Source organism: Oenanthe melanoleuca, chromosome 2 (genome assembly GCF_029582105.1).
Source record: "Oenanthe melanoleuca isolate GR-GAL-2019-014 chromosome 2, OMel1.0, whole genome shotgun sequence".
NCBI lineage: Eukaryota > Metazoa > Chordata > Aves > Passeriformes > Muscicapidae > Oenanthe > Oenanthe melanoleuca.
This window is the reverse complement of record NC_079335.1, coordinates 3,016,273-3,040,919: the sequence shown is the minus strand read 5'-3', so window position 1 is coordinate 3,040,919 and position 24,647 is coordinate 3,016,273. Positions and strand designations below refer to the sequence as shown.

General features: G+C 42.7%; 1 protein-coding gene across 9 annotated transcripts in view; it reads right to left on the bottom strand.

Annotated features, from left to right (window-relative positions):
• TSNARE1 (t-SNARE domain containing 1) overlaps positions 1 to 24,647 on the bottom strand; it is a 448,668-nt gene that overhangs the window by 205,849 nt on the left and 218,172 nt on the right. For 5 of the 9 annotated variants that reach the window (XM_056484958.1, XM_056484963.1, XM_056484959.1 and 2 more), the window contains one exon: positions 4,907 to 5,068. In XM_056484958.1, coding sequence (XP_056340933.1) covers positions 4,907 to 5,068 — 162 coding nt within the window. The remainder of the gene's footprint in view (positions 1 to 4,906; positions 5,069 to 24,647) is intronic. The other 4 variants (XM_056484964.1, XM_056484966.1, XM_056484965.1 and 1 more) reach the window with 1 other exon arrangement.

Below are 24,647 nucleotides of genomic sequence, written 5' to 3'. Positions count from 1 at the left end.
AACTGCCTCCAGAAGACATTGCCTCTCAAACTGTGTCAGTAACTGGGTAAGCACTGGCTAATCTGAGTCAAAAGTGTGTTAGGATATGATTAACAATTGAAAAGTGCAATGAGCAGGTTCTAGTGTCTTTGGTGAGTTTAATTTACTAGTGCAGAAATTATCTAGAAATTCTCCATCAGGACTTGTAATCTCTGAATTGGATCCATGGGGCTTTTTACACATTTCTTCTGTTCAGCTCTGGTACAACACCAAAATCCTATACACAGTCTGCTGCTGCAGGAGCAGAGAACTAACAAATGGGAAATAATTGAGAAGAGAGCACTGAAGTGACTGAAAAGCCAGGGAGACCAACTTGTGAAGAGGAGGATAACTGCTAGCATTTGAAGAGCTTAAAAACCAAAGGGGAAGAATTATTTGCAGGGTCCAGCAGAGTTTCACGAGGTGTAAAAAGCTAAGAATGAGAAAGGGATCTTTAACAAGAACAGAGGGAAGCATTTCATCAACACCAAAGCCTGCTGGACCGTGAAATAGTCTCCCGAAATAAATGGGAGCAGTCCTGCAGCTCGGGTCATTTTAAATTAGACTGGACAACTGGAGCTGGTTCTTTAGGGAACAACTCAATAGCAGTGCCAGGGATGGCTGTGTCCACCTGGCAGGCAGCTCTGCAGCTCAGGATAATCAGGGTCCCCCACGCTGTCATGAGGAGAGTTGGGCACTCACAGGCGCCAGACCGTTCACGGATGGTGCTTGTCATGATCTCGTGCTATTTGTACATTACTCTGAGTCAAAAAGCCTCTGTGAAGAGACAGGCAGAGCCCTCACAAGTCAAACCCTGGACCACTGAAGCTGATGAAAGGTATAAAATAGCTTGCACTAAACCTCCTAAACTGCAACCATCAGTGGGAGATTTTACCGAGAACACCCCTCAGCAAGAAAGGATTCACAGTAATGAGGGAACGAGGAACATGCTTGAACTAACAAACGTGCTCTGCCAGACTCTGTGGGGCTTTCTTTTGTTTTATTTTTATTGTGCTTCATTTTCTGTCTGCCTACAAAGGCTTGAGTGACAGGAGTGGAGGCTGGCATCTATCACTTCTCTTCAAAACAGATAGGGAACAAACATCAACATTTCTCAACAACGACCCAGAGGGAACAACCTCTCCTAAAAATAAAAGCCTTTTCCTCACACCTGTTGCCACAACCTATCCATCTATCCTCCTTTTTTTGCCAGGGGATGCATCAACTAAGATGCAGCTCCTGGGGGGTGTTTTGCTTTCTTCAGGATATTATGGAATCACAGAGTGGTTTGGGTTGGAAGGGACCCTAAAGATCATCTTGTTCCAACCCCTGTGCCATGGGAAGGGACCCTGCCCACTCTCCAAGGTAGGAGAATTCCCACTCTGTGGAAGCAGAGCATGGGGATGGGAAACTGCTGTGAGAAACAAAAAGGGTTGGTAGAGCATCTTGGGGGAGTTTTTCCTCATTTTCCTTTCTCATCACCCCTGGGGAAGCTGTCTGCATAGGGAGGATCATACAAGGCTTTCTGAATCAATACAGCACTTAGAATCTTATTTTTTTAATAGGTTTTTCCAGTCACCAGCTGAAATTCTGTGAAGTTCCCCATTCAGTGCTTATCCATTTCTTCTCAAACTTTTATCTCTTTTCATTTTTCAGATGACCACAGGTGCAAATGAAAGGTGTGGGATGGTAAATTATATATATTATATATATATTTGCTATGACAGAGCTTGTGCCAGCACTGAGCACTGACAATGCACATTACAGTTGAGCTCATGTATTTCTGATGGCACATTTTACAGTGCTATATATAAAGTTGTTATGGCATCTATTATTCACTGCCAATACAGTTCAAGTTAAAATAGGTTTTATATAACAGTTCAAGGCAATATTTTAAGAAATAACACTTGTGTCAAGGCTGCTGTGTCCTACCAGATTTTGACATTTCCAAGCAATAAAGATCTTTAACCAAAATGTAAGGTTTTGGTGAGACATTTCTCTTGCAGACGTCTCTAGTTTTAATCTGCAAGCAATAGCAAAAGGAGCACATTTAAATAAAATGAACAGCCAGGTGAACTTTTGACTTGGCTGTTATCTGTCTAGGTGGAAAGTGTGAACTGCAAAGTGCCTGGAGGGATGTTTCTGACAGAGAACAATGTCCCATTAACCCGAACCTCTGAACAGATTTTGGAGAAGTGGAAAACACACAAGTGGGAAAAAGTCATTGGAACATTAAGAAAATGTCTTTTATAGACACGAATTTATATCTGTTTTTCAGGACACAAGGCGAGAAGAGAATTAATTTCCTTATTTCTTCAGCAACAAAGAAGGTGTTTCTGCAAAAAGGGCAAATTCAGTGTCTTGTAAAAAAGAGTCCCATGGCTGGTACCAGCACCATGAGCTTCTCTAAAGTTGAGTAATCAGAAGATATGATGTTCTTCATTCTGGTCCCCAAAGAACAAAGGACAACAAATGCTGTACATCAAATTTGCAATAAATTTAGTTTATTAGTAATGTTTGACAGTTAGGAATAAATTGTCATTTTAACCTTCTTGGCTGCTCACTGGTTATGAAAACATACTGGGAAAAAGTCATTGTGGTGACTGTGAGCTCAAGGAATCCTCTGAGTACCCACAATTTCTACTGAAAACAGGGAAGTTTTAATGTGCAAGATGAGTCCTTTCACAAGAAATATGCTCATGTGGGTCAACAAACAGAAAAACAAAACACAGTGAAAATTATTTAAAAGCACCATCTGCTTATTCAAATACAGCTGGGGAGAGGAACAATGCTGTCCAAAAAATCTCATTTTCATTATATTTCTTTCAAAAGAGATGTTAAACAAAATACCATCGGTCCTAAATATTTTCCCCCTGAGGAGAAATGTTTAAGCTACATTTGAAATAATGTTTGTGGAATGCAGCCCTCCTTAGAGGATGAACAGGGACCTTTGAGAGCAAAGCAAAATGGATAGAGGAGAAGATGGGGAAAAAACAGGTAAAAATACAGTGCACACATTCTCAGGAAGCAAAAGCCTAAACAATATTAACTGCTTAAACTGACTAAATCATTAATTGCACAAATTCAGCCATTCAGAGGTAAATTCAAATTAGGCAGAAAGGTTTTCAGGATCAAATCAATAGATACAATACATACAAGCCCTGCACAATACATGAATGTAGATTTATCTTTTTTCAAAGTTTTTTAGGATTGTGATTGGGTTCACTTCACCTCCCACAACTACCTCACCATGACCACATGGTCCTGTGCAACTAGGTGCAGAGGTATCAGATTGGGGCACAGAAATGGGATTTAACCAGCAAAATAAATAAAGATCTCTCCAAGGAGACACAACTGCACATCCTGACTTTACAAAGCTGGTGTGCTTGAGGCTGCCTTGGGGATTGTCACTCCCCACTGCCTAATGGGCAGCTACTACATGTGGGGTTTTCCCTGGGGAGGACAGGAATGTAAAGACAAACTAAAAAGGGCTTAGACTATATTTCAAACAAAAAGGATCACAAAATCACAGCATGGCTGAGGCACCACAGTGGGGTCATCTGCTCAAACATCCCTGCTCAAGCAGGGTCATCCCAAACAACATGGCACAAGATTCTACTCAGACTGCTCCTAAATATCTCCAGTGAGCTGGTATTGGTCACAAGATCATTCCAGAAATACATTTGCTACACTCCTTCTTGAACAAGTGCAGGAACAGCACAAAATGTGCATTTTCTTTGCAACAGAGTTCCCTACAGTTTGTCCAGCTGGATGCACTGAGATCCCTTGAAGTGCAAAGTGACAATTCACAGCCAAAGATACACAGTGTGAGAATATTCTTTGACAGTTTCACCCCTAGTAATGGACACAAGTCCACAAAGCTCATTCATCTCTGCTCAGTGAACCACAACAGAAATTAGACAAACACTGACCTCGACCTGCTCCTGTAAAACTGTCAAAATTTCTGACTTGGAGTTGAGTCATATGTGGCCATCACTGTTTGCAAACAGAGGTCCCAACCTCCAAGCACCAGCCCCCAGCAGGAACTTTTGTCCCCTTTTTGCACTTTTAACTCAATCACAACTCCTGTTGTACTGCAACCCAAAATCTATCCTGATAAAATTAGCCCAATCCAATTAAAGGACAAAGTATAGCCCTTAATTAAATGTTCTGATTATTCTGAAGCTCTCTTTTTTTTTGGTTCATCTTGAGTTTAGGTCTGTAAAAGCATACAAATTAGGAAGGTTTAACATTTTCTTGTTTTACCCATTTATGTCTTAAATTTAACTAACAAGAGTTTCCCAAAAGCATAAAAAGGGAAGTATAAAAAGAAAAATGTGGGATGTTTAACTTATTCCGGCCTCTTTTTGTTCCTTATATTTTTACAGAGCTTTTGGAAAAAAAATTTTAAAAAAACTGAATAAAAATAGTATGTCCTCTTTTAGCTACATCAAGAACGTCCAAATGCTTTGATACAGCAAAATATTGAATAATTTGAAAAGGTTAACAAGTTATTCCCTTTTGTCTTCCTATTATTCTCTCTAATGGTAAAGCTGAGTGTTTTTTGCCTGTGACAAATTCCAGTTTCAAGTTTGCAGGCGCTGAAGTTGTTTTGCTGCAGAACGAGCTCAATTAAAGCATCTCTGGTGTGGAAGACTGGGAAGAGCCCAACCATCAGCCCATTAATCAGCTCTCATCATTTTCATGACAAACCATACAGATCCCCAACTTTTCCTTTTATCAGCCATCGCCATGTTTAGAAATTCTGCACAACCTCCCCCGTTTCCAGCGGCGCCGTAAATCGGCATTTCCTTCACGTTGAGCGAGGCACAAAGCAAGGATCCTGCACTTGCAGCTCACAAAACCCTGGTGGGAGGAGGCTACTGACCTCAATCTGCTGGATGGCCTCTTCCCTCTGGCGGATGGCTTCCAGGTCCTGCTCGGTGATTTCCGAGAGCAGGGCTTGCTCCTGGCCCTGGCTCTGCCACGCGCCGTCGTTAAAGATCTTCTCGTCGTCAGGCAGCTCAGAGAAAGGGGCCTTAGGGCTCTGCTGGGATGGGAGAATGGAAAGAAAGCAAAGCAAGGGTGAATGCTTTCCAGTTTTACACAGCTTTAGCGTGGGGAAAGAAAATATTGATATAAGAGGTGGCACAAACAGCGGGGAAAAGGTGAAGAGGAGAAAAGTAAATTGTGTGAGAGGAAATATTTCGAGTCTCAAAGGAAATGTTAGGACCTGGAGTCAGATCTCCTGAGCTACTTTTGGGCATCAGTAACTAGCTTCAATTTTTCACAGTTCTGACAGAACAAATGTTGACGTGCAGCTGAAAAATAACGCGTTTACCTTGTTTGATTTCCTTGCAAATTCTTCCTGAATTAAACACTTTCTCAGGCACAGAGAAATCCTATACATTTGTCTTGAAGACTTTAAGATCCAACTTGCAAAATTCAAAATACAAAGGTTCCAATCTTCTCAATTGATGAGACAAACAGCACAGCTTAAAAAAGGGGAAATCACTGCAGTGATGTGAGCACAGAGTAATCAGCTGGAGCAGCTCACAGGTTCGTGGTGGCCACTCTGTGGAGCTGACCTGGTTTTTCTGACACATCTGATTGCAGTCATAGAATCACAGAATGGTTGGGGCTGAAAGGACCTCAAAGATCATCTCATTCCACCTCCTGCCATGGGCAGGGACACCTTCCACCATCCCAGGTTGCTCCAAGCCACATCCAGCCTGGCCTTGGACACTTCCAGGGATGGGGCAGCCACAGCTTCTCTGGGCACTCTATTCCAGTGCCTTGCCACCCTCTGAGGAAAGAAATTCTTCCTAATAATCTAAATATCTCCTCTTTCAGTTTAAAATCATTTATCCATGGCCTCTCTGCCTATTTAAGAAGCTTCTCTCCTCTTTTTTAAAATCCCTTAGCTCATTTTATAAGCCCCAAGATACCATTTTCTTCTGTTTTGGCAGCTGCACTCATATTCAGGTCCAAATTTTAAAACCTTGTTCAAGAACCAGTTGGATCTACACAAAAAGTAGGGGCAGAAGTTCAACAAGGTCTTCTCCACCCAGCCTTTAGGTTCTGTGCCTGTGTCAGGTTCAGTCCTGACTGCACTTGGAGAATCAACTGACTCAAGGTTGGTTTGGAGGCTGAGCTCAAGTTCTAAACTAAGAGGTGTTGAATGCTCCAACCTCACAATTGCATGAGGATTCCACTTCAAACAATGCTCGTGGTCCTCTAACTTGGTTTTGAGCTGAGCTTTGACTGCTAACAAAAAGTTACAATAAAAAAAGCAAGCCAAGTGCTTCTGATGCTCTGAAGTTGAAAGAAGAAATGGCAGTGGCCACAGCACATCCCTGACCTAAACATCCCCAAAGCCTCTGAAAGCTACAGGAGAAAACAAGTACTCAAAGGAAAGTTCTGATCTGGATTTATCTGAAGCCCAAACACTGGGAGTAGTGCCTGAAAAATAAAAGCTTTTGCTGTCTTACTGTGGCTACATCTTCAAAATTATCAATACCCCTGAATTCCCAGTGTGAACAAGAAGTGAGGCCACAGGGCATTTAGATGGAAGGGCACAGGGCTGGAGAACTGGAGGACATGAGCCTGGAAATTTTGTTTAATTCTCTAACTCTGCTTTACTTCTTTAAAAAGTATCCTGTATTTAGAAACAAAAGAATTTTTGCATTTGCCTAGACTTAGACTTTGTCTTATGAAACTAATTCATTGTTATTATCATCAGACTTCGTTGGAGACAAGGAAAACAAGGTGAAGGAAGTGGGATGATGGAAGAAGTAGAAGGAAATAGGAAAATCAGCAGCAAACAGTCAAGTATCTTTCCAAATATGAACAGAAGATGAAAATCTTTGACATTAATGTTTTACTTTGTTTCACCTTCTGCTTTCCAGGGATCTACTGAGAAAGGGTGTGCTACAGGAAGAAAATCATCATTTAAAATTAGGTTAAAGATTAATTTACACTTTATAAGACATATTTTAATAGGATTAAGATACTCTGGGGGGTGTTTTATTCACTAATTATTACTTGCCTTGGACACTAACTTCCCTGGTAGAGTGTTTCAGTGCCAAAAGAGTGTATTAATGGACTCTGGAAAAAAACCCTTGGGGTATTCTAATGCTTCATTTAGTGACAGAGGTGTCCTCCCATCTTCACCAGTGGGCTCAGATGAGCAGAGGCAAACTGCACATGGCCAAGTGGGCTGGAAGATCCCAAGAATCTGCCTTATGGAGACACAGGAAAAGTGTTCTGATGAAATTTGTGTGCTCTGGTCACAGCAAAGATGCTTCATTAAGGCCCTCAATGCCCACAAATGGACACTCAAAGCCATGCTTGTCCTAGGCAGGTCTGAATTTCAGTGGAAGACAATAAATTTATAAGTGTTCAAATGTTTCCTGTTCTGATGTGGAGGAGCAGAGATAACAGGAGAGGCAGCAACCAGCTCTTCAGATTAGGTTAGTCCATGGAATAACACAGCTCTACCATAAATATGCTTTATCTTGGCCCGTGTCAACTTCAGTCATGCTCACTTGCTGGGTAAATAACACTTCCCCCCCTGCAAATTACTCAGAAAACACATTGCAAGGGCTGCTGCTCAGTCATCTTTTAGAAAAAAACCAAAAAAACCAGCTATCCATGTGTTTAAATAGGTAAAGATCTTTTTCTCTAAACAAAGTAGTGACCTAAGTTAATTTCAGAGCTGCTGAAGGCAATTACATGTGTTTGCATCCTTAACATCTTCGGAAAAAAATCCAACCATGGCTGCTGAATGAGTAAATCAGTAAAACAACAGGATGCAGAGGGGCTGATATTTCCTTCCAGACATAAAAATGGCTCCATAATAATGTTAAATACAGACACCACGACCTGCTATCAGGGTCTGTATGCTGAGCCAACAAATAAAACTGATTTTGTGCTGTCCATGGTACTGAGCCCCTCATTTCTGTGATAAAGTGAAAAAATCTTGAATCTGAAACTGTGAAGAAATCTAATCACTTCTAATGCTTCTGATTGAAAGCTGCATATAGCTGGGCTTATCAGTGCTCTTCATTCCCTTCTGAGTAATGTTCATTGCCATGTCTGACAAAACATTTTATTTATAGCAAGAAAAGATCAGATGGAGGGCACTCTGTGAGCCTCCACAGATAAAGTTCCCTTTGACACTGCACTGGAAGGGGCCATAACTCCCTGTGCAGGCATTTCCACAATAAATTTGATTTAGTGCCAGATTTTATGCCCTGTGAATCTCTGTGTAATTTTCTGTCGGATTTCCTTTCATAAATTGTTAATTGGATGTGTTTGAAGTTGTTCTTTTGTTGAAATTTGCCTCTGGCAGATTTTTGTCAAGATGTATCTATAAACTGAACTCTGCCAATGGGAAAAAAAAATGTAGCAGAGAAAAAGTTGAGTATATCTGATATGTTCAGTAGTTCTTTTAAAACTAAATCCTTAGGACTGAGGGTCATACCATGCTGTTGTTCTTCATATCTGAAAAATTATGCCCAGGCACAACATTTTTCTTGTTGGATAAAATCTTTTCACCAGGATAAAATCATTGCTGCTTACAACTACATTTTTTTATCAGATTTATTCCACCAATGGGGAGATGCTATATGCAGCTGCTGATAGGGAAAAGAAAAAAGAAAAGAAGAAAAAAAAAGGTTTTATCTGGATGGTGACAGCTTCTGTCAGTGTCTGTACTTTATCAGTAAAATCTTTGCCTCAGAAGTTGCATGTCTGAGACCCCTCCAAAAATAATCCCCCCCACCATCCTTGGTCCTGCCTCTCTCCCCATTTGTCCATCAGAAGGGACAGAACACCACAAACTCGACAACTCTTGTCATGCAAAATCACCAAGCAAGGGGTTGAAATGCCCTCTCCTCTGGCTCCCACGTGGTCTTTATTGCACAGAGAAGCAGAAATCTGATGGGAACTCCAGCTAACATAGCACCAGCCAGCCCTCACAGTCCCTCTGCAGAGAGCTGGGGCTCTCCTGCAGCACTGAGAGTGTCCTGGCACCTCCCAGCCCTGCAGCTCTTTTTACATCACCAACTTCAGTGATGACATTGCCAGTTACAAGGGAACACCCTTACCACAAATGAAATATTGACTGGAGATGGATAAGAAATGACAGAGAAATGTTTAGTGATTTCAAAGGAAAATTTCCTCTCCCCAAAGATACAGACAAAAATTATACAGCAGAGACAAATAAGGATACATACACACCCCCTCCAGCTCAGGTTAGTACAAGATGGATAATAAAGGTGAGAGCCTTTCCCAGTCTTGTCAAAAATAACTGTAAGGGTTGATGTAAATAACCAGGATTTATTGAAGCTGGATTTACAGAGTGTCCACCAGGTGAGTGACACCACAGGGACAGAGCATGAAGGGCTGAGGAAGACACACAAATTCTACTTTCAATCTAAGCATGAAGGCAGTTGAGAAGGGAACTTCATTAAGCCTGGAATGAGACAGCACAAACTCATTTCTACACCACCTCCTTCCACTCCAAAATCCACCTGGCTTGTGTCCTGGGGAGGAGGGTTTAATTCCTGGGTGGAAAATTTGGGAAGAGGATACAAACACAGTATCTTGGGATGGATGTGGCAGAACTCTGGGGGTCCTGCTTGACAGCAAGTCCAATTTGAGCCAGCAGCCCCCCACCTGGGCTGAAAAACTAATTCTGGAGAATAAGATGTAGCACAAGTTCCTTTTTCTCTGACCATTATTCCATCCACAGGCACATTTCAAGCATCTGGAGCATTGCTGGGCTGTAAGGCCCTGGAGATGCCTTTGATATGCACTGCACCATTCACAACCTCCTTGTTACTTCCCAGTTTTTAGGAGCACAGGTATAACCAGTCTCACTTGTCTGAGCTAATTTTGTGCCACAGACTGCAGGCAGTTCCAAGGAAACCTTCTGCAAGCATGAAAAAAGAGCATTTCAGAGCTTTTCTATGACTCAGGGAGTAAACCAAGGAAGGTTGCTCTGTCTTCCCCAGTCTCCAGTCCTGCACCTCTAGCAGGGAGATGGCCAGCTCCAGCAGCAGCCACCACACCTCCCACAGCTCCTGCAAACTCTCACATCTCCTTGGGCAACGTTTGGCTCTGGCTTTCAAACCAAATGCAAATGCAGAGATGTTTATCTCTTGCTTTATAGTACATATAGACACATAAACTGCCTTTATGAGGATCTCCTGTTCTCAGCAGCATCCAGGCTCAGATATTCACATTTTATTGCATGTGGAATAATGAGGCTGGAGTGTCTGCATTAGAGATCAATAAAACACCAAGCATGGAGGGCCACAGTGCAGAGGACTGCTGGAGTTACTCTGCCTGGCACATTTTTAATGGCAGGTTGGCACTGCAAGGCTGCCTGGGACAAAAATGACGCAGAGCAGCCAGTTTGGCCTGAACATCCCCAAAATACAGCCAGGTTAAGGCTGACAGATAAATGGGATTAGATGATCTCTCTCAAACCACCCTTCCAAAACAACTAACCTTGGAGGCTCAATGAGATTTAGAGATGTACCACACCAAGCAAAAGCCCAAAGCAATTACAGGTAGGAAGGCCTCAGGCAGGCACAGAACAAGCAGCCTGGGATTTCTAAATCTTTTAGAGGAGAGAAATAACAATTTTGCATTATCTTTCACACAGAAGATCACAGCAGTGATTGGTAATCTGAGCTCTGTTGTCTTAGGAGAGGAGCTCCCCACAACAACTGGGAAAGAAATGCATCACAAGAAAACACAAATTAACCATTGCCTGCTCTTCCTTTTCACTCAAAAAAGGCCAAGTTTAAAATTACCACAACAAGGACAACTTTCAAGTGAAATGTGTTGAATCCTTCCTGCATGCATCACTGACATGGGCAAATACAGAAATGGATTCAGCATTTTCTTCAACTTATGCTAATTTGATTACTCTGCACCAATGTAGCATGAAAAAAACCAGGATGGGGAAATTAGCATAAAGGGAAGGGCTGAAGAGCATTTTTATTTGAATTGACTAGAATCCTTCATGTGTTTCTATCTTCACTCTTGATCAAGGTGTTTACTTTTGAATGAAAGGAATGTGAAATTGAGCAAGAAAACCACCCTTTCCACCAGTTTCCTACTACAGAGTCTCCAAGAAATTACTGATTTTAGGGAAAATATATTAACAGAATGCTTTTCAGCATTTTTAAATTTACTCATTCAGGTCTCTGCAGTCATGAGGACTGAGAGAATCTTTTCAGTTTCCTGGAACTAGAAGAGACTCAGTAACCTAGTTCATACTTCCTACTGTTTCCCCCTTCTTTAGCTTGCCTTCAAGATTTTATTACTTCACCAAATTCATTCTAAGCAATCCTGACCTCATCACCCAGGGCTGCTTGAGTTCAGAGTCGATCTTACTGTACTCAGGGTGGGAGAATTAAATGATCTGTCTGTGGTAGATGAAGAAAAAGAAAATAAGCCAGAGGCCCGAGGTTTAGGTCTCTGATAAGTGATGTGCTTTTTAGAAGCACAGCACATTTTCTCCCCACAGTGAAGACCAAATTTAGGAGGAATGCCCTTTTTACCAGGCTTAGATGGTGGGGCTGACACTCATATTTTGCCCATGGAGATCATCAGCTTCTAGGTCAAATTTCAGTTCATCATGAGGGCTACATTTCACCATGTACTTTCACCCTGTCTGACCAAAGAAGGAGCAGCTTGTTCTGTTCCTATTTCCAGTCCCTCTCCTTTTTTTCCTCTTGATTTGGCAACTTTATCTCCCATGCAAACAGACGGTCCCACAGTGACGTGAGTGAAACAAAACAGCAGCAGGGAGGAGAGGCACACATCTCCCCTCTCTGTAATCCAACATTGCTCTGCTTTCAAACCTTTCAAACCATTTCTCTGAACGACTTCAGCCTGACTGCACTATCCTTCCCAAAGCCAACTCCTGGGCTGCCACCTCCTTCAGGTGGCATCGCCACACTGGCACAGCAAGTGGAGGAACACTCCTTGAGGAGAAGGAGAGCATTCACTGGTGTTTTACAGCATCACAGCACATCCCTAAAGCTGCTCCTGCCCTCTCCTAGCTGTCTGTGCCGTGCTCTCAGCATTCTCTGTCTGCACCTCTCTGCTGGCAGCAGCTCTGGCTGGCAGTGCTGAGAGCTGAGCCCTGCTCATCCCTGGCTCCTGATCAAGGCAGAGACTCCCTGCTCACAGCTCCCCCTGAGCAGCTGAGACCCCCAGCGTTTGTGCAAATGGCCCATGCTTGGAGGAGCTCACAGACACATCCAGACTGCCTAGAAAGTGTCGTGGTGCCTCTGCCTCCCAACATATGTGCTGCACAGCTGGTGGGCAGGTTCCTGATAGGAAGGCAAACAAGAGGGAGAATGAGTCACTGGCTAATCCATTAACACCCATATAGTACCAAAAAATTTAAAATAGTGAGGAGTCGTTTTTTCCTGGGCTCACACAGAGTCAAGAACCAAATTCAGCTTGATTTTCTGCAGCAGAGACATGGGCACAGTGCCACTCTGGAGCAGTGGAAAAGCAGAAAGATGTTGGAAATAAAAAGTATGTCTCTTTCTTTCAAAAAAATAGACTGCTTTTGTATTTTCCATTAGTTTTTGGACTGCTGAGCCAGTTTTATTTTTAGAAACATGTTTGACTCCCACAAAACTCCATTGGCATCAATGTTTTAATCCCTCTTTTTTCCTGGCCCTTGGCAGGGTTTCAGTGGACTGTTCAGTGTCCAAGAAAATGTTCAGAGCCTGATATTGAGAATCACTCTCATTTAGTGACTCTTTAAAAAATATCTGCCCATTTTTCAGCCCCTGCAGTGCCAGGATACTGCTGTTACTGCCCAAAAGCCTGATCCCAAATTAGGACAAAAATCAGAGGAGTCTTGTCACCACACATCTAGAAAAGCCTTGGATGATCAGTTGATGGGAATGGGGACACAAGACAAGGTTCCTGCCTCCCTGTGAGAGGGGGGGTCCCCCTTTGTGGGAGAGAAGGATGAAAGTTTGAACTGAGCTTTGAGCAGCAGGGTGGGACAACACCTCCTCATCCCACCACAACTTTTGGCACTATTTTGAATAATCACAGAACCAGAGTAAGGTTTGGGTTGAAAGGGACCTTAAAAATCATCTCACTCCAACCCCTGCCATGGGCAGGGACACCTTCCACTATCCTAGGTTGCTCCAAGCCCCATCCAGCCTGGCCTTGGACATCTCCAGGGATGGGGCAGCCACAGCTTCTCTGGAAACCCTCTGCTAGATCCTCACCACCCTCATACTAAATAATTTCTTTCTAATATCCAATCCAAATATCCCCTATTTCAGTTTGAGGTCATTTGCCCATTGTTCTGTCACTCCATCCCTTGTCCCCAGTCCCTCTCCATCTCTCTTGGAGTCCCTTCAGGCACTGGAAGGGGCTCTGAGCTCTCCCTGGATCCTTCTTTTCTCCAGGCTGGACATCCTCACTTCTTCCAGCTTGTCTCCAGAGCAGAGGTGCTGCAATTTCCTGAACATCTTCGTGGCCTCCTCAGGACTCACTACAAATGATCCAAGACCTACTCACACTGGGGAGACACAAATTTCCTGTTATAATCTCCCCACGCTTCAAACCAAATTTGTTTTTCCTTTTTCATCCAAACATCAGATGTTACAGCTCAAGGGACACAGTCATCCAAGGGGCAATACTAAGATGAAATAAAGACACTTGGAAATTTGAATTTGATTAAAGGGCTGTCTTTTAAAGCGTACAGTTATGGCAGAGCACTGCACAGCAGAGCCCAGTTAGACAGGAACTTCTAAAATTAAAAGTTTCTGTAGCATTTGTTCCTAAAGACATACATTTAGGGAAAAGGGGATCATATTTTCAGCTAAATTGGTGAAATGGCTTCTGTCCCTCTAAGTGCTCCCACTAAAGCCCCAAATCATCAACAGAAATTTCCCAGTGCCCAGCTGTCCATGCAGGAGGGGATGATGGTTCTTTCTCCTGGCCAGTGATAACTCCCACCCAACTCAGTCTAATCTCTGGACCTGTAAACAGCCTGAAAATATCAGTTTAACTGAAGGGAATGAAATGCTTGCCCTGATTTCTGTGTGCTCTGACAGCAAGGACTGACATGGACAAGAGGACATTGTTTTACTGGAAATATTTAACAACAGTCAACCTTATTCAGTGGATGTGAGTTTCAATCTCCAGAAGAATGAAGAGTGACAACTTGAATTTCAAGTCGAATCAAGTCAGAACATTTACTGGTTTAGAGAAAAACACAAGAACAGCAGTAAGAAAATTATATTCTTCCTGAAGAATAGTGATAGAGATATTACAGAGCTAGGCAATGTCTCAGGGACGAGAAACTAACACTATTAGGGAAATTTAGACACAGAGGTGTATTTGGCACCAAAGTGCCTGCAAAGTGAAATAATGAAAATAGGAAGTGCAAACATTGCTAAAGGGAACAAAATCTTCCTTCTGAGTTTGTCCAGGGAGAATAAAATAGGGAGATTTGGCAGTTTGTTAATTTATCCTTTATGAGTTCTTTACAGGGCAGGAAGAAGTGAATTTAACCTTCCAAATGGTGACAAGAAATAGGAAGTTTGAGGAAGGGAAGCAGTGCAGAGCTGCTTTATTATCCTCAGGTGCTCGGTGCTGTCTCAGTGAAATACACTCACAGAGATGTTAACCTTTCCTCATTCAGTCCCACACCACCCCATTAGCATACAGGCTTTCAGGAGCACTGAAAAGGTACCTAAACTGCTTCCAAAATAAAGCATTCAGCAAAAGGATTAAGATGAAAAAAATGCTGAAAGGTTTTCAGCTCAGTGCCTCCAGGACGTGACATGTAACAAAATTGTCCATAATCTGCCCATTTCTCCTGTTAATACCAGGACAATGTTTTAACTGTGGCAGAGGCAGGAGAGGCCACAGATAAACATTCAGATAATTTCTATCACATATTTTTATTGCACCATCATTATTATTTATTTTGCTTCTGTTTTAACTGTGCTATTGACTTTGCAGACTGATGGGGTTTTAACTATCCGCACAAGGGCTCTTTATTAGTTTTAGCACTTCACCTACATGTTTCTTTCCACCATCAGGCTATCCTGGCTTCTATCATTTAACTCCATGAATAATTCACCTGGTCTTCATTTGTATTTTCACCTTGAATGTATTTATAGACCGTAATCATGTCTCTGTTGATACTTTCTTCAAGACTATTTAATTTAGCTCCCTCATTTTCTCATCTGATGTTTATGGACTATATACCTCATGTTATTTTACTTGCCCTGTTCATGTTCTTTTTTGTTCTCTCTGTACATACCAAAGCCCTTCCCAAGCCATAACCTCCAAGATTTTATTGCTTGTGCCATAAAAGTATATTTCTGTTGGAAACTTCCACCCAAACACAGGAGAAATTTTGTCACATGTTGAGGTCCACTCTTAAAAATGCTGCATGGGGCTTTGATTGGTTGACTTGCTGCATCTTGATAATTTTCCTAACTATTTGATCCAGCCTCAAAGGACTGAAATCTGATCATTTTCTACTCCTACAGTAATAAAGAAGTAATGAACTGATTCTGAAAGGCTGGGACACACTGACTGAATTAAAATCATATTTCACTCCCTGAGAGAGACCTCTGTCTGCAAACCCACGCTGGAACAGGATTCTCTCTGTGGGCAGGTGACAGTTTTCTGCTGCTCCTCTGAAAGTTGAGATTTTTATCACACAAACCCAGGTTTTCACTGCACAAGAAGCTCCTTACTAACACACATGGGTGCAGACACTGCCACAGAACCCATGAGCTCTGGAGGGACAAAGGGATCAGTGAACTACAGGAAGGGTGTTCCAGGGAATTTATTTCCTTCTGCTCCCTGTCTACTCCAAACTGTGAAGTGGGTTTCTCCAGCAGGAGATTCAATTCAATAAAGTTCTGCCCTTCATTTTTTTGGCCTCTTCTCCAAACTGGCAATAGGGACAAGGAGCTTTACCCTGTTAACAGAGCTGCCTCTTCTTTCCATCAGATATCAAGTGTCACTCAGAGGAGGAGGGATGCATTAGGAAGATGCTGGCTCAGGACTGGTGGTATTGACATGTAAGTGGGATCCCTCTTAACACCAATTTGAGATGTTTGCACAGTGGATATCTTTGTTTGAATTGATCAGGCAAATTGAACTGCCAGAAACCCACCTCTCCAACTTTACATGCCCGCAGTGGAGGCACTGACCTCTGAGCTCCTGATTGAGACTCCCACTAGAATCAATGGAGACATGGTCAATAAAGTCAATGGAGATAAGAGCCCTGTTCTCCAGATTAGAAAGATTGACAGCTACTTAACACAAGATTGTGCCATAGACTAGAAAGGGAGCCTTGAATGTCAGGCTCAGAAGTAGAGATTTACACTACACATGCCCAGCTGTGACTAAGGGAGACTGTGGGGGGGAAAAAATACCCAAACAATCCAAAACAACATTAAAAGTAAAACCCTGACCAAAAACCACACAGATTTTTGGGGTGTTTTTAAAATGGAAAGCAATATATCATACTTGGCTCAGCTGAGTACACTAAGATGTGTTTGTTTCTCCCAAATACCTGTAGAAAGAGTCTTGTTGCCTTCAGAGATAGAAGTCTACACTGTGGAGGAATGAACAGATTCCTTCAGCATAAATTATTTGAATTCCCAGCAGATTTGTCAGGGACTAGGTGAGGACTGGAGATGGGGGTGATGCCCTGGAAGCTGCCTCTTGGATTCCCTCTTCATGGAGAAATCCTGTTTCCCCACCCATGGCACACGTAAGAATAGAAAATGTGTTTGCAATTACCTGGCCAGTGTGACAAAGAAGTGACAAAACTACCTCTGGTTTCCTGAGGTGCAGTTTGTTTATTCATCTGTCACCCAGAACCATCTCCTGTCTCACCACACATCACAGGATCATGTGAAAAGTTCAACTTCTTTTGACAAGTTTCCCTCAGCTGGTGAGGATGGGAGACACCCAGCCCCTGCCTCACAGACCAGGTCTTTAATAGACTTAACACCATGAGGATATGAAGTGATCTGAGCTGTATAATCCCCCTGTATGAGATCACACTGCATCAAAACTTTGATGGATGCCCCTGCTGTTTGCTCATCCTTAAGGAGCAATGACCCTGACATTAGCATGTCTAGTAAATTGTTCTAATGTGTGGAGAAAGGGGACTAATGGATACAGTAATTGATTGTTTGATGGATAGCTGGGGAGCCCTTTGATTATGAGTTTTTGCTACGGTCCAAGACATTTTCATTCTCCAGTTAACCCAGAGCTGATTGCTTGCATGAATTATCTCCTTCTCTGACTGCAAATATCATTCACTTAATAAATATTTCATTAGAAGCAAACCAGTGGTGGGGAGAGAGGAGGAAGCAGATGCTCAGTTCTGTGTCTGTTGAAGATGTTACAGGGTTTACAGAACAGACACAGAGATTATCCATGAAATGTGCTCGAGTCAGACAAGAGCTCTTTGCTTCTCCAGGATTTAGTGCTCAGAAGCAAGAAGAACTCTGAAGGTCAATTTAAATCGATCAAGGGAGGCCCAGTATGGACCAAGAAGGATGTGCTGCAGTGCTGAAGCCACCATGGAAAAGTTGGCTTCCCTCACAAATCCCACCCTCCTCTCTCCCAAACTCCAGGCTGAGCTGTCATGTTACAAGGAGGGACCCTGACCAAGAAATAAAATATCAGCAAGAAAACATTTATAATTCCTGGGATTTGATGAGGGTAGAATTTTCATCCTAATGAAGGTTATAGCAAAATTTTCCTGCCTATTAATATGGTCTTTTTTGATCCTTTATTTTCCCATGATGTCCTCTCAAAAGGTATTGCTACCTCTTTTTGGCTTTTGATATTTAATTATTCAGTGACACCTGTCCTGAACACATTTGTTTCATTTCAGATGGTTACTTTCCATCATGGCACTGCACTTTTGAGTTATGAAGATCACTGCTCTTCTCTCCAAGGAGAGTCCTCCTAAAGGGCAGTGCAGAAATAGGCAGAAACAGATTTTTTTTTTAACCATTCAGACTCCCAGTCCTGGATCAACCCTGTTTCACATCTCTTCAAATTTTAAAATAAGAACAGAGCAATATTTGCTGATGGCACTCCAGACTTCCACAGACTCCAGCGAGGTGAGGAACTACACAAACTAAGCTGGAGTCACAAGGAGTTTGTTACAACATGGAGTCACTACAAAAACTAATCCCAATTCACCTCACACTCTTAATATGCTGAAAACTGCAGCAGTTTTTAAATCCTCTTTCATTGAAAAATTGTTGATGAGCAAAATACATAATGCTCCCTATTACTCTCCACCTTGTGTACATCCCCTGGGCATTCAGACTCTGTTATCTTGTTTTCCTAGCTGTTCCTCCAGCATATTTATATTGTTAGTCTCACAATGGGTATCATTATGTCAATAAGCACAATTTAAATATTAATCCTATGGTTATGGGCAGAAATGTAACTGATCATATCCTATGCTGTAAAAGGGAACACGTCACCAGGAAATGGCTTCAGTGCTGTTTGCTCTCAAATGCTTTTTCAAGAATTTTACAGAGGGGAATGACATGAACAAAATACAGGGGGGAATAAGAGAAGGTGGCAAAGGAAGAGGGACAACCAAACAAATGAGAGCAGGGACTGTGCAAGAGTGAAAGAACAACACAAGGTGCTTGGGAAGGGGACAAAGAGTAAAGAAAGTTTGGAAGGGAATTGAGAGGAAGCCAAAGGCAGATCCAGGTTCCCTTCAAAAGCACAGATCTCCCAGTCAGGAATGACAGGAGCTGAGATAGGACCCTCATAGTGACTGAAATCCTCACTAGTGCTGATATATTTCAGCAGGAAGGGTGAGAGAAGGAAGGCAGAAAATATTTCCATAAACAGAATAGCCATTATAACAATCTACACATTCCTGTTGTTTCTCCTTCATTACCATACACAGAACAGCTATTGGGGAGTAGGAAATTTCATTTTTAGACAAAAATATCTCTCTTCTCTTGAAGAAATATTTGTCAGTTATTTCTGAAGATAAACCAACATTCTGCTTATGTTCTGGAAAAGAATCTTCCTTGACAGAGGATTCTTCTAAAAATTAGATAAAAACGAGTAAAAAAATAATTGGAATAAACTGCTTTTCCAGATAAATACTAAACTCTCCATTTATCTGAGATCAGACTGAGCACAGAAACTCTTGGCACAGTTAGTGTTGGACACGTTTTTTCCACACGAAATTGTGGAAGGTGACTGAGTCCACAATATCCCTGCATATTTTACCATAATCATGAGGCTGCACACCAGCTTTCTCCATGGGAAGCTCTCCCTGAACCACTGACACTGCCTGCTGAGGGAGGTGACACTTTCCATCAGCAAAGGAGCATCGATCTGGCTCAGCATTTTAAAGTCCCTGATGAGTTTACATTACCTTTCTGCTGGAGTCCTTCTATTTGCATCCACTGCCTGTGCTTTTACCCCTGCTGCTGCTCAGCTCAAACACAGCTGTGCTAATACAACAAAGGCACACAGCTAATCCATACTCCTCTGGTCTATTTTCAGGTCTCATTTGGCAAACAGAAGGGGGTGAGACCGGTGGGAACACAGAGGAGAGACGAGCCCTTGAGGTGTGTCCTGGGCCAGGCTCCCAAGGACGCTGGTGGAGGCTTCAGTTTTGTGAGAATCAACAAAAAAAACTGAGGTTGGAAAAGACCTCCAAGATCATTGAGCCCAACTTTTGAACAATCACCAGCTTGTCAACCAGACCAGAGCACTGAGTGCCATGTTCAGTCACTTCTTGAACACTCCCAGGGATGGAGACTCCACCACCTCCCTGTGCAGCCCCTTCTGATGCTTAACCACCCTTTCCATGAAGAAATTCTTCCTGATGTCTGTCCTGGTTTGGAGGACAGGTCTCTGCCAAGAAAGGCAGAAGCTTCTCTTTGAAAAGGAGAATGAAAACCCCCTCCCTTTAAATTATTATAAATTTGAAATTAAGGGGCTGTCCAGCAAAGACAGGGGAATTAGGAATAACAGTTCTTTACCAGGAAAATTAAAACAGAAATAGAGTATTACAAAGAACAATCCCAAAACAGTGACAGGTCAGAATACAGCCTGACACCCTGTCAGTCAGTCAGGGTGTTGGCAGCAGTCCCATTAAATGGTGGCTGCATTCTCCTGCAGTGGCAGATGTGGTTCAGCTGGAGCAGTGCTCCTGTAGAAGGTGCAGTTTTCCTCTGAAGGTGCAGGGATGATGTGGAAAGGTCCAATGTTCCTCTGGAATCCAGTGGAAAGAAAGTAACTTGCTGTCCAAAATCTCAGTTTTTATCTAGGTAGGAAAGGTTTGGCTCCTCCCCTGGCTGAAGCATCTCCCAGTGGGATGATGTAATTTTATCAGTCACACAGTGGGACTGAATGGCCATTAACGGATGAAATCTTCCTGGAGGGAGGATGGGTTGTGGGAAAGATAAAGATGATTGCCCCAGCTGGTTTAAAGATGGCCCATTAGCAGATAATATGTGCCACAGAGAAAAGGAATCACTGCCCCACCCAGCTTCAACAGATGGGGACAGAATCCACATTTCTGGCCACATTAACCCAACACAATGTCCAAGCTGAGCCTCCCTTGGCACAGCTTGAGGCCATTTCCTCTCATCCTGTCCCTTGTTCCCTGGGAAAAGAGAGCAACCCCCACCTGGCTACAACCTCTTGTCAGGGAATTGCAGGGAGCAAGAAGGTCCCTCCTGAGCCTCCTTTTCTCCAGGCTAAACACCCCAGCTCCCTCAGTCTCTCCTCACAGGACTGACTCCCCAAACCCTTTCCCAGCTCTGTGTCCTTCCCTGGACACCCTCCAACCCCTCTTGACCTGAGGGACCCAGAACTGGACACAGCACTTGTGTGGCCTCACCAGTGCTGAGTACAGAGTAAAAATCACTGCCCTGGTCAAAAAGGAAACTTCACTTGGCTGAGTTTTGTAAGAGGTTCTGAGCATTGCACACATCCTGAAGTCCCAGGTTCTTTTCCAAGAGGAGCTTTGATAGCTCAGCTGTCCTGTCATCATTGGCAGCTCCATCCTGCCAACCAAAATGTGTGGATTGTGAAGATGGAGATATTCTTCTCCTCCAGTCTCACCTAGTCATGCAGTGACAGTGCCCAGTCCAACACTCCTCAGAAGAACTTGGCTTTCTCTGAAAGAAATTTGAGCCCTTCAACCCCAACTTATTTTAAATTTTCCTGGTAGGTCTCATGAGTAATGCACCTACACAAAGGGATCTCAGAAAACGTACAGATTGTGCAGGAACATAAATTTTGACTGAGCAAGTGATGAATAGAATGCAGAGCAACATCCTCAGATTTTGGGCAAAGAATATATAATCATTCAGTGGTGTTTGTGAAACATGTCAGGCTCTGTCAGGAAGAAGGGTTATAAATAAATGTGAGGGAGATACTTTAATAATGCCATTTCATATCCACTCAATAATGAACTTTAATTATTTCTTTGGGTTTCTTTCTTCTTTCACTGTAGCAGATGAGTCAAGCCCAGATGTGTAAGGAAACTGATACTGGCATCACAGCATTTTCTTTAGAGGTGGCTGAAAGAGCTCTATGGATCAGCTGTCAAATCATTTCTCCTCCTGTGGGGTTTCCTTCATGCGTCTCACCCAGAATTTAATTCCTCCACATTTGGCATGAGTGAATCATACCACAAGGATTTTTCTTGATGGAAAAGATTTTGCAGACAAGTAGTCTTCTCACATCACTTGTCCTGAAATGAAGCCAAAGTCATCTTTATCACAGGCAGTGGAGCAACCTGCCAAGAGGAACCAGTTGCCATGGTATGTAAGGCTTCAACATCTCCAACTTTGCATTCTGAAACTATGAAAACTAATTTAGAGCTTATCGGTAACCTTATCACCAAATATTTGCAGCAGGGAACGAGGAGATTGATTTGTTTCCTGCTGTGATGCTGGGAATTAACAGAGGATATCAAAAGGAAAGCTCTGAGGTGTTAAATGTAATGATGTGGATAAATATGAAATATCCCACCAATTCCTTGGCTTTTCAGTAGAAACTCAAGGAAATGAACAGAGGAAGGTGTCACATCACTCCTTTTGCAAAATGACTTCCTGTCAATGTCTGCAACGACTACACAACTTTCCTGAAGAGGAAATCATGTGTGATGAATCTCACTGAAATACTTTCATTCTCCCTTCCGCCTTTCCTGCTCTGCAAGCAAGGAAAATGACAACACAACCCTACAGAAAGAAACAGGATCTTCCCCAAATCCCCTCACCATGAAGTGACCATGGACCAATTCCTCTGCTCTCAGACAGGAGCTTTCAAACTCACTGAGGGGCCACACAAAAGTGTCTGACTTCACTTACCAGGTCTACTCCCAGCCCATTCCCAGTATTCCATGATAAACAGTGGGCAAACAAACCCAGGAAACATCAATTCTGCAGACTCTCTGCATGTAAAAAGTCCTTGCACTTGGCAGCTGCTCAACCTATTCCTCTTTATGAACACATCAAGACCCACCAATTTCCATTTCCTTCTGAGAATAATGAGAAAAAACAGAACAAAACCAAGAAGAAGAAGGCAGAGAGCCCTGGCAGGACCTGTGGATTTGTGGAGAGCTCAACCTGTGCTGGAGGAGTTTTACTGGTGTGACTTTAGACCCTGTGGAAGGGCCCCACTCTGGAGGAGGAAAGAGCAGCAGAGACAAGTTGTGATCAGCTGGTCCCATTTCCCACCCCTCTGTGATGCTGGGGAGGAGGAGTGTCCTAGGTTACAATATGGCCAAAGGTTTGTATTCCATCACCATCTGCTGAAACCAGCTGGGCAGTGATTCTGATCTCTGTGGGAGATATCCTCTGCTAATGGGCCAGCTGTTAAACCAGCTGGGGAAATGTTCTTTTTCTTTCCCATGACCCACCCTTCCTCCAGGAGATATCTCCTGTTAATGGCCATGGAGTCCCAGTGCATGACTGATAAAATTACATCATCCCACTGGGAGATGCTCCACCCAGGGGGAGGAGCCAAGCCTTTCCTACCTAGATAAAAACTGAGATTTGGAGCACCAAAGCTGCCCTCACCCACTGGTTTCCAGGGGACAAGAGCTACCAGAACTTTCTACAGGATCACTGCTCCAACAAGATCACTTCATCTGGGCTGCTGCCACCACCCTAACCAGAGGGGTGTCAGGTTGTATTCTCACTCTGTCAGTGCTTTTTTTCTTTTGTACTATTGCATGTATTTTATTTTCTCTCTTTTTTCCTATTAAATTGTACTTCTGACTTGGGAGTCTCTCACTGGTTTTGCTTTCAAAACCATTACAAGGAGGTAGAGGATTCAGGAGTGAGTTTTCCTGGGAAGATGGGAGGGGTGCAGGAGAGATGTTTTAAGATTCAGTTTTATTTCTCATTACCCTACTCTGATTTAATTGGTAAGAAATTAAACTAATTTATCCACATCAAGCCTGTTTTCCCTGTGACAGTAATTGGTGAGTGATTTCTCCTTGTCCTTATCTTGACCCACAAGCCTTGCACTACATTTTGTCTCCCCTGATCAGCTGAGGGGGTGACAGAGCAGCTTTGGTGGGCACTGGTATCCAGCCAGGGGCAACATGCCACAAATGGGGATGGGTTCATACCCCTACAGAAAGAAACATCTCAGTTTGCAAAATGTTTGTGATCTGCAGTGGCATCTACTAAAATTCAGCCTTGGAAGGTTTCCCAACTCACCTCCTATTTGGTATCAAGTCTTGTACACGATCACCAGTTTGTAAACAAAGAAGCAGTTCCAAATAAAGCAGTTCCAACAATAGCCCACAAAGCTTTCTTTTGGTGGTCAGTTAATAATTTGCAGTGTTTCCCAGCTCCTCACAGCTTAGAAGAGGAAAAAGCAGAACTGGAGAGCTCTGAGACTGAAGAGGGCACAAGGGGAGAATCAAGAAGGCAAAAGGGTGATTAAAGGGATTTTGTGTGAACTCAAGTCTACAATGGGTGAATGCTTGTAGGCTTGGAAGCAACAAACAGCGTAAGGAGGAGAAAAAGGTTTTATAACATTGGATATCATCAAGCTCAAAATAGAATGCACCTCAAAATAAACAGGATTGCTGTAGGACAAGAAAGCAAATGACATCCCATGTGTGAAGAATGGATCTCTGTAAAACGAGTCCCTTTGGGTCAAAACATATAAAAACAAAAAACAAAAAAAACCCAAAAAACAAAAAAACAACAAAAAAAAAAAGGCTGATGTCAAAATATTAAAAAAAAAAAAAAAAAAAAAAAGAAAGGGTTCTCTATAAACAAAAAGTCCTTTTCCCCTTTTACTTTTGTGCAAAACTCTCCCTCATACCCTACTTTTTCCAGGCTGGGACTGGCAGGCAGGTGTCCAACAGATGAACACCATTTGCCATCACCTTTACCTGTTCTCATACTGATGAGCTGAAGTTTCTTGTTTTAATTTAATTGAAATAATTTAGAACCTTTTAAACTCAAAAATAGCAAATTAGCACTGCCCCATGCTACAGCAGAAGTGTATCATCCTCTGCCATTTATCAGATGGACTTCCAGACCTACTGTGCCTAAGGCAGA